This window comes from Mauremys reevesii, linkage group 12, assembly GCF_016161935.1.
Source record: "Mauremys reevesii isolate NIE-2019 linkage group 12, ASM1616193v1, whole genome shotgun sequence".
Classification (NCBI taxonomy): Eukaryota; Metazoa; Chordata; order Testudines; family Geoemydidae; genus Mauremys; species Mauremys reevesii.
The window spans coordinates 17,681,798-17,695,182 of NC_052634.1; the positions used below are offsets into that span (position 1 = coordinate 17,681,798).

Below are 13,385 nucleotides of genomic sequence, written 5' to 3' on the forward strand. Positions count from 1 at the left end.
TTGCTAAAAAAACCCACAAACTTTATTTTGTCTTTAGGAACTAGTCAGCCAGTGGCTTCTCAGAGGGACTCATTAGTTTCCCACTTGCATGAAGAAGGAAGGGAGGGCAACAAATAATCCCTTGGGGATCCATTAAATACAATTCACTAAATAAAACATAGTGCAAAGCAATACCTGGAGGAAAAGAAAAGAGCTGATGACAAAGCCAAGCCCTGGAATGAACGTGTGATTTCTTTATTAAAATGCTCTAGCTACACAACCGCTGTTTTTGCCAAGTGCCATGGGTGTTAGGGAAGTGTCTAAAGTGACACATACATTATACAGGGCTTTGAATGCATCTGAGAAAAAATACCATCTGGGCTACAATTTCTCAGGCCCAATTCCCAGCCCAAAGATGGTTTTTATTGCAGTAAAAGTTTGGTGCCAGGTAGCCTAGTCATGCATGGAAAGTGGCGTGCCCTACAGTTTCCTCCACTGCCTCCTCCTGCAGCATTTTTCAAATGTTATGTTTTTATGCAAGCTGCTTTTCAAAACTTCACTCTTGCACTGGGCTCAGGGCCAGATCGCCTCAGCCCCCAGAAGAGCATGTGGGAGAGGTTCCCCCCATCTGTTCCAACCATTCTGTCCCTAGGTGCCATCTCCATCCTCCCTTCAAATCCCTTCAGTGGCTCCACCTTCTGCATCAGGTTTCCCCCCCTGAAATGCTGGTGGGAATATCTAGTGACATGTACATTCAGCTCCCTACACAGTGGAGCTCACAATCCCCTCCAAGGGAACAAGGAGGAGGCAAAGTAAACCCTGGTTCACAGCGAGCTCAAGAATGGCAACATGGATGCATTTGCTTGTGCCAGAGTGTCGCTGAAAGAGCCCCTGGATTCAGAGCTGGGCATAAGCAACATATTTGAATTGCCACGTCAGTGCTTTCTAAGCCAGAGAAACTGAGAAACATTATTTGGTTGTTCCTGTTCCTGCTTCTTTATTGCCATAAAAATAGGATCTCACTTTCCCATGAGTTTACCCTCTACAGTTGCTTCCGCCTCTGAAATCACTTCTCAGGTGTTTCAAGAATGATTACAATGACAAAAACGGCAGGGACAGGTAAACCAACACAAAGTAAACCAACCCAAACTTCTGACACCCACAGTTCAAACTGAACTGGGCTAAAGCCTCCAAGTTCAGTTCCTCTTTTTATTTATGTATTTGCATACATCCCACTTTCAGCCAAAAGCACCAGCACTGGCCTCCATCATGGCATTCTGCACCACCTCCTATGTTGGGAAAATGTCCAGCCTGACTTTTAGACACCAGTGGTTCGGGTAAGGATCAGATCTTTTAGGAAGTTTCAGACAGAACTGTAACTGTAGATGAGGCATAGGAGAAGCAAGAGCAGCTGAATTTCCATAGAACAGAGATCATAGATATACCCCTGGAAACAAATACTGGAGACACATGATGAAGTCTGTAAGCATGCCTGTCTCTGCCAGGAAAGAGTTCTCAGCTTCAAAAAACACAGAAGCAGCTCTTGGTAATTATCCAGTCCAAAGCATACACATTCTACAACTTCATTCTGGAGATGCCAGGGCCTCAGAAAGCAGATGCTGATTCTGGAAGTCAGTGTAGGTATCATAACATCACTTGAAGAAAGGCTTCTGGAGAGATTTGGAGAGCATATTTTCTTTACCCAACTGGTGACTTGTCTGCTTTGGAGCATGGGGAATTCCCTTCTTCATAATAGCTAATTAACTCGGAGTGGTTTAGCATACACTGGCTCCAAGACATGGTGAACCAGAACCAGGAACAGGCTTCCTAGAAATGTCACACTGAGAAGAGAGACCAGGACGTAGCGACCAATAAAGAAGGTGTCCACGATCTGAGGAGAGTGGAAAGGTCACAAATTACACAACAGCATTTCCTTCTTTATCACTGTTAACAAAAGCCCTACTGCAGGTACCATGGCAATTTGACCACAGTTTGCTGTAGAAGATGGTGTGCCAGGCAGTAGAAAATAGAACAGAACTTTTGACCTTCTGAAAAGGAAAAGCCAGCCAAGATAAAGGTGGCAGCTCCATGCAGGCAGGCAGGGGTGGAGCTACACCCCTTCCCTAATGTGCCACGTCTCAGCAGGATTTCTCCGATAAACACAGGCTGCTCTGCCTAACCCGCTGCCAGAGGTCACTGCTGAGTAACAAAGGGGATGTCTTCTCCCTCTGGGGCTGTGTGCGCCAATTCCAAAGCAGCCTCAGACAGAATAAAATTCTAACCCTGTTCTGCTAAATACCAACTCACAGTTCTAGCATTTGACCCACAGAGCTGCCATCCTCTTATTTTAAATTTAACAGGTTCACATGAAACACATTCATGGTAGTACTCACACTGAATTTCTCTGTTGGTTCTGATTATTGGGTAGTGGTTCTAATGCTATCACTTGCGAGTGGGTTTATATAATAGGTTCCTGTTCCCTTCCTGTCTCAAACTTAGTTCTAAGGGGAGAGTTAAGCTGAGCCATGAAGCAGCAGGTACCCACTATTTAGATGAATGAGATAAAGTTTTTAATCACTGAATGGAGCCCAATTCTGCATTCCTTGGACACAAACTTCCATAGAATTCAGTGGGACTCTTAGGTGAATGAGGAGTGCAGAATTTGACCCATGAGGTTCAAAATAGCCCTAAGCCAACCATGCTCAGCTCACTAGAATCACATGTGGCCACAGATCACGACAGTGAGACAAGAGCTGAAATCTGGTCCAGCAATTATTTCCCTGAAGTCAACCAGTTGTTTTATGAACTCCAAGTCTCACAGCTGCGTCTCCCAGAATATTAGTCACTGATCTTTATATTTATGGGCATTGATATCAGGCACCACTGTACTTACAGAGGATATGTGGCAGGAAAAGAATATCTCATTATTTAGCGAAGATGCAGACACAGACGGTAGACAAAGTGATAGTGAGAAACACCAAACAGAAAGCCCAGGATTATGAAATCATCCTCCGAGCTTCTGGGATTGCTTATAACAAAGGTGAATATTATGAAACAGTGTTAACACAAGCTTGACCTTGGCTCTGCTACAGAACAAGTCTCTTGAGAGTGACATGTTTGCTCGTTCAACACTTTCACTTTTTAATTAGCCAATTAGCAGGCTTTGAGCATAGAAAGCCCAGGTCATGTATTATTGATATCGTATCGAGCCAGGCTGCTTCAGGGGCTAGTCCTGGAGATCTTGTAAATGAGCATTTTGATTCTGCTAGCTTGTCTGACATGTACACTACGTCCTATTTTGACCATGGCCCTTGATCTCAGCTCCAAGATTTACTTGGAGCAAAGCAATTTACATGCAGGACAGAGGGAAAAAAAAAAAAGAACCTCTCATACCACACTGACACTCTATACCTTGAGGAAACACCCTGCACCCCCATGTTCATCCTTATAATATGACTGTGTGGTATCCAATGCAAAGTTTGTCATGTCGAGTGTCTGGAAGGCTCATGATGCACTAAGCATTGTTGTTTAGTAATATTATAGGTTATAATTTCATGTATATAGTTGAGGCTGAAAATGTGTCCTCATGGCTTCAAATAAACCCATGCAAAAACAAAAGTTACTAGATCACAGGTCCTGGTTCTCGTGGGAGACTTCAATCACCTGGATATCTGCTGGGAGACCAATACAGAGGTGCACAGACAATCCAGGAAGTTTTTGGAAAGTATAGGGGACAATTTCCTGGTGCAAGTGCTGGAGGAACCAACTAGGGGCAGAGCTCTTCTTGACCTGCTGCTCACAAACAAGGAAGAATTAGTAGGGGAAGCAAAAGTGGATGGGAACCTGCAAGACAGTGACCATGAGATGGTCGAGTTCAGGATCCTGACACAAGGAAGAAAGGAAAGCAGCAGAATACGAACCCTGGACTTCAGAAAAGCAGACTGACTCCCTCAGGGAACTGATGGGCAGGATCCCCTGGGAGAACAACATGAGGGGGAAAGAAGTCCAGGAGAGCTGGCTGTATTTTAAAGAAGCCTTATTGTGGTTGCAGGAACAAACCATCCCAATGTGTAGAAAGAATAGTAAATACGGCAGGCGATCAGCTTGGCTTAACAGTGAAATTTTGCTGATCTTAAAACACAAAAAAGAAGCTTACAAGAAGTGGAAGATTGGACAAATGACCAGGGAGGAGTATAAAAATATTGCTCAGGCATGCAGGAGTGAAATGAGGAAGGTCAAATCACACTTGGAGTGCAGCTAGCAAGAAATGTTAAGAGTAACAAGAAAGGTTTCTTCAGGTATGGTAGCAACAAGAAGAAAGTCAAGGAAAGTACAGGCCCCTTACTGAATGAGGGAGGCAACCTAGGACAGAGGATGTGGAAAAAGCTAATGTAATCAATACTTTTTTTCCCCTCTGTCTTTACAAACAAGGTCAGCTCCCAGACTACTGCACTGGGTGGCACAGCATGGGAAAGAGGGGACCAGCTCTATGTGGAGAAAGAAGTGGTTCAGGACTATTTAGAAAAGCTGGATGAGCACAATTCCATGGGATTGGATGCACTGCATCAGAGGGTGCTAAAGGAGTTGGCGGATGTGATTGCAGAGCCATTGGCCATTATCTCTGAAAACTCATGACAATCGGGGGAGGTCCCAGATGACTGGAAAAAGGCTAATGTAGTGCCCATCTTTAAAAAAAAGGAAGGAGGAAGATCCAGGGAACTACAGGCCAGTCAGCCTCACCTCAGTCCCTGGAAAAATTGTGGAGCAGGTCCTCAAGGAATCAATTCTGAAGCACTTAGAGGAGCGGAAAGCGATCAGGAACAGTCAGTCCTGCTAGTGAAGGCAGGGGGCTGGACTCGATGACCTTTCAAGGTCCCTTCCAGTTCTAGGAGATTGGTATATCTCCAATTATTACCTTTAAGTCATGCCTGACTAACCTAATTGCCTTCTATGAGGAGATAACTGGCTCTGTGGATGAGGGGAAAGCAGTGGACGTGTTATTCCTTGACTTTAGCAAAGCTTTTGATATGGTCTCCCACAGTATTCTTGCTGGCAAGTTAAAGAAGTATGGGCTGGATGAATGGACAGTAAGGTGGACAGAAAGCTGGCTAGATCGTCGGATTCAATGGGTAGTGATCAATGGCTCCATGTCCAGTTGGCAGCGGGTATCAAGCGGAGTGCCCCAAGGGTCGGTCCTGTGGCCGGTTTTGTTCAATATCTTCATTAATGATCTGGAGCACATGATTTATGAGGAGAGGCTGAGGGAACTGGGATTATTTAATCTGCAGAAGAGAAGAATCAGGGGGGATTTGATAGCTGCTTTCAACTACCTGAAAGGGGGTTCCAAAGAGGATTGATTTAGACTGTTCTCAGTGATAGCAGATGACAGAACAGGGAATAATGGTCTCAAGTTGCAGTGGGGGAGGTTTAGGTTGGATATTAGGAAAAACTTTTTCACTAGGAGGGTGGTGGAGCACTGGAATGGGTTACCGAGGGAGGTGGTGGAATCTCCTTCCCACTTGCATCTGAAGAAGTGGGTATTCACCCACGAAAGCTCATGCTGCAGAACGTCTGTTAGTCTATAAGGTGCCACAGGATTCTTTTACAGATTCCAGACTCTACCCTACTGATACCTCCTCTCTCCTTCCTTAGAGGTTTTTAAGGTCAGGCTTGACAAAGCCCTGGCTGGGATGATTTAGTTGGGGATTAGAATCATAGACTTTAAGGTCAGAAGGGACCATCATGATCATCTAGTCTGATCTCCTGCACAATGCAGGACACAGAATCTCACCCACCCACTCCTGTATCAAACCTGTGTCTGAGCCACTGAAGTCCTTAAATCGTGGTTTAAAGACTTTAAAGTGCAGAGAACCTTCCAGCAAATGACCCGTGCCCCACGCTACAGAGAAAGGAGAAAACACCCCAGGTTTTAGGATTAGTCCTGCTTTGAGGAGGGGGTTGGACTAGATGACCTCCTGGAGGTCCCTTCCAACCCTGATATTCTATGATTCTATAATTCTCCAGGAGCAGAGGGGCAGTTCACACCTCATCAGGGCATGTATGCGACAAACCCAGCCCAGCCTCACAGGAAAAAAGGACACTGGCCTAGGCAGCAACAAAGGATCTGTTGGACTCTCAAGTGAGTCACCCCCCTTCCCTTGGTCAGTTTGGGACGACAATGACTTACTCCTCACCTGACTCTGAAGGTGGGGGGCAAAGCCAAGAGGGAAGAAAGGACACGATAAAAGGGAGAGACGTTTGCCATGCTGGCTCTCTCTTCCAACTCCATCTACAGACATCACCACCAAGTGACTGAAGCGCTGATCAAAGGGGAGAGCCTGGCTGAAGAGCAACCAGCCTGTGATGAGAATCATCTAAGTCTCCCCTTAAATTAGGGCTCTGAAAAAGTGTTAAGATCAGCTTAGAATGCATTTTGCTTTTATTTCATTTGACCAAATCTAACTTCTTGTGCTTTGACTTATAATCACTTAAAATCTATCTTTTGTAGTTAATAAATTTGTTTGTTCTACCTGAAGCTGTGTGTTTGGTTTGAAGCATGTCAGAACCCTCCCCGGGATAACAAGCCTGGTACATATCAATTTCTTTGTTAAATTGACTAACTTTTATAAGCTTGCAGCATCCACCAGACATAACTGGACACGGCAAGACGGAGATTCCTAGGGTTGTGTCTGGGACCAGAGATATTGGTGAGTGTCATTCGGTTGCACAATCCAAGCAGCAGCTGGCCAAAAGTGCTCACTCACGTAGCTGGGAGCCAATTACATGCTAGAGGCTGTATGTGAGCAGCCCGGGAGTGGGGGTTTTCACAGTGGAGCAGAGTAAGGCTGCCTCCCAAAGTCGAAGATTGGCGTGACCCAGCAGATCACCGGTCCAGAGAACACCAGGGGAACACCACACAACTCAGTATTTAGAAAGCGAGTAATGTTCCTCTGCATGCAAATAATGGAATACGGGAAAGAGCACTTTGGGTATTCAAAACCCCAAACACCTACTGAAGGGCTGGGAGATGTAGAGCAGGAATAAGAAACACAGAAAGCAGCATGGTGTGAGCAGGAGTCAAGAGAATCCAACATCTAAACTATGGCCAACAGAGACTAAGCTCTCAAGGAAGGTGAAAGGACAGCAATCTGGCTCTGAGCCAGAAGGCAAGTGGAATTAAGGGTAAATGATTGAGAAGGGCAGTGGAGGGTTAGGCAGGGTGCTGAATGCAGGACTACTTGCCAAGTGATTATTACTCTATAATGCTCACAAGCATGCTGGGTGCTGCAAGGAAGGCAAAGAAAGGTATGGGCTCTGAACCAAAGCATTTGTAGTCTCATTTAGAAATGTGAGCAAGAAGTGATGAAGGCAGCTTGAGCTCCCAGAAACCAAGCAAAATGATTTGTGGGCAGGCAAGCTGCACTGTGCAACAAGCAAGAGACAGAGGGGTTTTGAGACAAGCCACCTTGGAGTGCAGCACAGCAGGCTCACCACAGAACTGCCTGCCTGCATCCTCCAGTCAAACAGCCAGTGTTCTGCCAGAGGAAAACCAAGGATGAACAGGAAATTTCCCTTCGAAGGTACCTATCTTCCAACTGCAGAAGAACAGGGTGAACATTCCTCAAGCTCTGAGAGTTCCTCAAGGACACAGGGAATCAGAGTGCTAAAAAAAGGGCTTTTTATCACTGGGACACAATCAGCTGTGTGATGACAAAGGAATCATAGGATCATTTGCCTACTAAAAGTCCAGCCCACAAGCCTTTCGGTGAAAACTAGGCCTGGTCTACACTACACGTTTATACCAAATTTAGCAGCGTTAAACCAATTTTACGCTGCACCCGTCCACACAACGAAGCCCTTTATAGCGATATAAAGGGCTCTTAATACCAATATTTGTACTCCTCCCCGACGAGGGGAGTAGCACTCAAATAGGTATTGCCATGTCGGTTTAGGGTTAGTGTGGCCGCAATTCGACAGTATTGGCCACTGGGAGCTATCCCACAGTGCACCATTGTGACCGCTCTGGAAAGCCATCTGAACTCGGATGCACTGGCCAGTTAGACAGGAAAAGCCCCGCAAACTTTTTAATTTCATTTCCTGTTTGGCCAGCGTGGAGAGCTCACCAGCACAGGTGACCACGCAGAGCTCATCAGTGCAGGTAACAATGCAGTCTCCTGAGAATCGAAAAAGAGCTCCACCCATAGAGAAGCCCTTGGCATCATGGAACAGACCACCCCACTCTACTTGTGCCTCTTGCTCTGGCTCCAAAGGACTTAAAATATGTGCAGCCAGCCAAGTATCTGGGGCAGGGCAGCAGAGGGGAGAGCTGGCAGTGAGTCACCAGTGGTCAAAGAAGAGAGGAAAGAGAAAGCAGCAAGTTGCTGCCGAGGCTGGGCTGAGCTTCCATCCCCCGTATCTGAATGCAAGGGACTCCCTGCACACTCTCTCCATTCTATCCTGCCCTGTCCTGGACACCTGGTCAGCCACAGCCCCACATCCCCTGACAACCTCATTTTACTCCCACCCCATTTGAAAGCCAATGGCCTAGATTAAACAAGGTGCAACAGCCAGGACAGAGAGACTGAAATGGGGAAAATAAATCATGAGTTTACCTTCATTTCTGTAGCTGGTGCTGGGAACTCACTGGCACGAGGGAAAAGTAACAGAACCAACATAATGATCACAGCAGAAAAGAAAACCATAATGACAGAGAATCTGGGGAAGAATCAGACAGGAAGAATCCCACTGTTAAGTCTCCCAGCCACACAGCTCCTTTTATAAATGAGACATTAACACTGCTCACATTTTGTCCATACCACATTAAACAAACCAATATCCCCATATCCCACTTCTCAGCCTAACCCCAGCCCAGGTATTTAGTGCAGTCACAGGTCTCCAAAAAAAGCAGCCATCACAAATTCAAAGGAATTCTACTCTTCTTTTGTCTTTCCCATTAAGATATAAAGGAAAGTGCCAACATCCTGAAATGAAAGACAGTCATTCCCCATAAATCAGAGACAGTGGTAGTGAAGCAGTACACAGAAAATCTGATTTTCAAAACCGCTAAGCGCAACAGGTCACACAATTTCCACTTTATCCCCTAGGTAGCATTGAAAATCTCAGCTTGCAGAGTAAGGTCTGAATTGGATGTTTTGCTGGAGCCTGATATTGGATAGTCTGTGTACTGCCTACCCATAAGAGCACAGGGCAATAGTTACATTTGCTTGAATCAATAATTTTAATTATTTACTCAACTTTCATTGGGTGAACCTTGGCTCAGTGAGCAAAGACTTAAAAAACAGATGAGTCTCTTAGTCAATCAGCATCCTGTCCCAGAACCACACAAGAGCTTTTAGAGTGACAATCTCCTGAAGTGATTTAATCTTTACTGCTGCAGCAAAAAGACATGTGGGAAAGGCCAAGTCCTGGAAAAGTGCCTTTAGGAATGAAATACGACAGTTCACACCCCAAATCCGCCAATAATCCTTCCCACCCTACTTGGTATGTACAGGTACTCTACACACTGTAGCATTCTACAGAGAGAGGACAGACTGCAAATGAGCTGGCTAGTGTTTATGGACTCATTCTAACCCCCACTGAAGTTAATGAGAGTCTGCTATTAACAGGAGATTAAAATGGATCCTAGTCAAACTGTGAGGAATTAAAGAAACAGTGCCCTAAAATCCAGATGTATGAGGACAGTCAGGCATTTCACCCCTAATAACTTTAGCTTTCTTTATCCAGAAGTCTACATCTCCTTACCTTGCAAGACCCGAGGTCCTGGATAACAGCATGCAGAGCAGCAACATCAAGACACAGAGCAGCGCTAAGATAAATACTCCTGGCCCCACCCCAAGCACAGTGCCAGCCATTCTGGAGAAGAGAGAAAGCATCAGCAAACCTGCTTCAGCTGGCCTCCTCTATCACAGAGGATAGATTTTCTCTGCAGGTTCCATTTTTCCTTCCTTTAAAACAGGTAATTATTCAAAAATAAAAACAAATACTTTAACATTAACAATCTAAGTGCAAAGAACAACCTGGAAAACTAACACCATCTCCTCTAGCAAGTAATTTCATCTGGCAATTATTCTTCAGGTAATGCTATGTCATGACACTGGAAGTGTAAGAACAAGGAGATTTTTGTTTTAGGACTAGTTGTTAACTATATTCTATTTACCCAAATTCCAGATTCATACGGACTTTTTAAAAAATAAAATTCCTATTCTAAACTGTTACGTAGTGTTGTGTGTACTATTAAATGCATTCCACCCAAGAGGAGTGTATCTTAATGAAATGATCCTAGTGTATAGCTTGTGTACCATTTGCTAAATATGTAGAACACTTTTGGAGCCAGCTAGATGAAAGGTGCTACATAAATAAAGGTTATTATTACAAAAGAATCAATGCTCATTACATCAGCCAAATACACTAAAAGAATTTAGCATACTGTGTATCTTATGACAGATTTCAGAATGGTAGCCGTGTTAATCTGTATCAGCAAAAATAACATTTTGGGTTTTAGCCCACGAAAGCTTATGCCCAAATAAATGTGTTAGTCTCTAAGGTGCCATTAGGACTCCTCTTTTTGTGTATTTTATGTATGCTTTCAAATGTATGTGAATTTCCTTTCACTGATGACATCTGGCATTTGGAATGAATGTTTAAATACCTATTAACCTCTTCTACTACAAGCTGGGACAATATATTTTTCACTCACCAATGAAAGCTACTAATGGGCTACATTCACCCACAGTCCATCTGCATGGTAGGAAAACAGTTCTGGTCATTTCCCCCTGCACGGAAATAATCTGGAGTTTCCAGGCAATTCATCACCTAGAAGTGGTCCAGCTGGCACCCCCACAGGCCAGATCTAGGCCTTGGGGCAGCATTTTGCTCTACACAATGGGGTCCTCCACATGGGTGTGACTTTGCAGGTACTGCAAGGTCCCACCACCTGGCCAACACCATTTTGTTTCTGTGTTGCCTAACGCAGTGCCACACAACTAGGTGTGAGGCCCAGGTCCCTGAGGGATAGGAGCACCCCACTGTCTGCTGTTGTGCCACTGGAACCCATCTGAGAGGGGGGATGGCCATGCTGGGAGGCTCTAGCTGACCCATAGGAACCAGACCGGCAGATTTCCTGGGTAGGAGCACAGGCCCAGACAGGGCCCAGGAACAGTCTTTACAGTGCGGGAGCTGAGAGCCGTGGCACCAAACTGTAACCCCTGGATACGCTGGAAACCACTTCAAGCCGGGGGCGGGGCTGCAGCACCCCTAGTTCCAGCACCTACGGGCCCCGATCCCCACAGGTGTTGAGGCTCCCAACTTCCGCTGACCTCCACGCTCGGGGGAGGGGCGCGCCCCACAGCGGCCAGGCGCAGCCTCAGCCGCCCTGGGGGCCGTTATGCGCTGACCGCGCCAGGGACCCAGGGCGAGCCTGCCGAGCTCGGGAAGCGACAGCCACCCGCGGCCGGCCCTGCCGCAGCCAGCGCCTCAGAGCCGGCCGCGCGCGGGGACCCGGGCCGGCGGGAGGCCCCGGCCTGGCCCGGGGGTCGGTCTCGCGGATAGGGCGGCACCAGCCGGACCCGGGCCAAAGGCGTCAGCTCCTACCTGCGCCCGGGCCGAGCCCCGACACGCGCGGGCTTCGCTGAGCGCTTTCCTCCGGCGGCTCGAGCTCAAGCGACGGGGCGCCGAAGAGAGCCAATCGCAGCTAAGCTTCTATTCCGGGCTGTGGATATGCACCAGTCAGCATTCCCCTCTCATCAGCACCTCTTTCTCCTCTCGTCGACGCTCTGCGGCCGGTTTCCCCGGGCAACCAGCAGGCCCGCGCGTGTTGAAATTTGCCATCCGATTGGTTAGGGCGCACCGTTGAACGCCAATCAATGAGGCCCGCACCGCTATTGGTTAAAGCTCCCCGCCACGTGACAGGCGGGCTGCGACTGAGGGAGGAAAACAGCCGCTTGGCTCGCGGCGATCCCGGCCGCGCCTCCTCGCTCCGGGAGGGAGACCCCAGCGCGGCCCCGCCCCCAGGCGCGGCGGCGCAGGGCCTCACCGCGCAGCGATTGGCCCCCTTGCGGGCGAGGCTGGTGTAACAGCCCATCGGCCGCCCAGGCGGAGCAGCCCGCGCCGCCAGGAATCCCCTGGTGCTGGGGCCGTGTTCTGCGAAGCTTCCCTCTGCCTCAGGCTGCAGTGACTCTCCTGGGGAGCCCTGCAGGGTCTGGGGCTGGAGGGGCACGTGGGCAACGTGTCTCGCCCTGCCCCCCTCCTGTGCATGGATCCCCTCTCCTCTGAGATCTGGCCCTTTGCCTGAGTCTCATGCTAACCCCAACGCTAGTTCAGCCGGGTCCCTTTGCTTTCACGGATAATAAACTCCCTAGGTCCCAGCCAATTCACTTACTGCCCCTGGACTCCTGCACCACAGGTCTCTGTTGTGTTTGGGTTTAGCCAGATCTCATATCAAACAGGCAGAGGGATCAGCTTGTCCTCTGTGCCTCGGTGAGGCTGAAGAAGCCCCACCAGTCCCTGTGTTGTCCTCAGACAGCTCCACAAAATGTGGGTGACCACCCCACTAGAGACAACCCTTCACATGTCTGACTCTCCTTCATGTTTGTGACCCCCCCCCCCGACTGAAGGAACACCCTCCAACCGCTAGCCCCCTCCATGTGTGTGAATCCCCCAAATGAGGGAGCCCCCTTGCTTGTCTGATACCATATAGACTGAGGAATCTTCTCCCCCTGACCCCTATACCAGCAGCCTGTTTGGAAAACTCTCCTGAGCAACAATTTTGATGTTAAATCCCCATCCCAATCCCACTCACCTCTCCTCCTCCTCCATTAGGCTCCACCTCTACATGCTCCCAAATTCTTCTTTTTGTAGAATATCAGGGTGGGAAGGGACCTCAGGAGGTCATCTAGTCCAACCCCTTGCTCAAGGCAGGACCACTTCCCCAGACAGATTTTTTACTCCAGTTCCCTAAATGGCCCCCTCAAGGATTGAAAACTCAACCTGGGTTTAGCAAGACAATGCTCAAGCCACTGAGCTATCTCCCCACCCCTTGTTCTTAAAGAGCTACTCCTACTAACCAAATTACAAACACTAAAAATATAATAAAATAGTTACAAACACATCAAAACTCATTTATAAATGTTTTACAATAAAGATATTTGAACAATTCCTTTTTAATCTTTATATTTAGTGTTCTACAACTATTTTCGTAGAGATTATTATCAGGGGCTGAACTTGAATTGTCAAAGCTATAATAGTGGGCTCAACCACCACAGCCATAGGAACAACCAGTAAAGAGAAGGTATTGTGTAGTCTGCTTGGTGGAGGCCCTGGGGTGGTGACTGGAGATGTCTGCGGGGTTGAGAATTTGTTGAAGTTGTTGGATCTCCACTGATTGGGGG

General features: G+C 47.4%; 1 protein-coding gene across 4 annotated transcripts; it reads right to left on the reverse strand.

Moving 5' to 3' along the window:
• On the reverse strand, nt 1-11,913 carry TMEM218 (transmembrane protein 218). 4 transcript variants are annotated; one of them, XM_039496854.1, is made up of 5 exons: nt 11,590-11,913; nt 10,697-10,772; nt 9,742-9,944; nt 8,592-8,694; nt 1-1,870 (listed from the first exon to the last, which is right to left on the reverse strand). In XM_039496854.1, exons 3-5 carry the CDS (start codon nt 9,870-9,872, stop codon nt 1,736-1,738), a joined length of 369 nt encoding a protein of 122 aa, XP_039352788.1. In that variant the 5' UTR covers nt 9,873-9,944; nt 10,697-10,772; nt 11,590-11,913; the 3' UTR covers nt 1-1,735. The 4 variants fall into 4 exon arrangements, with proteins under 4 accessions (XP_039352788.1, XP_039352790.1, XP_039352787.1 ...); XM_039496856.1 differs by having other exon boundaries at nt 9,742-9,852; nt 11,590-11,910; XM_039496853.1 differs by lacking the exon at nt 10,697-10,772.
• Between the last annotated feature and the right edge of the window lie 1,472 nt (nt 11,914-13,385).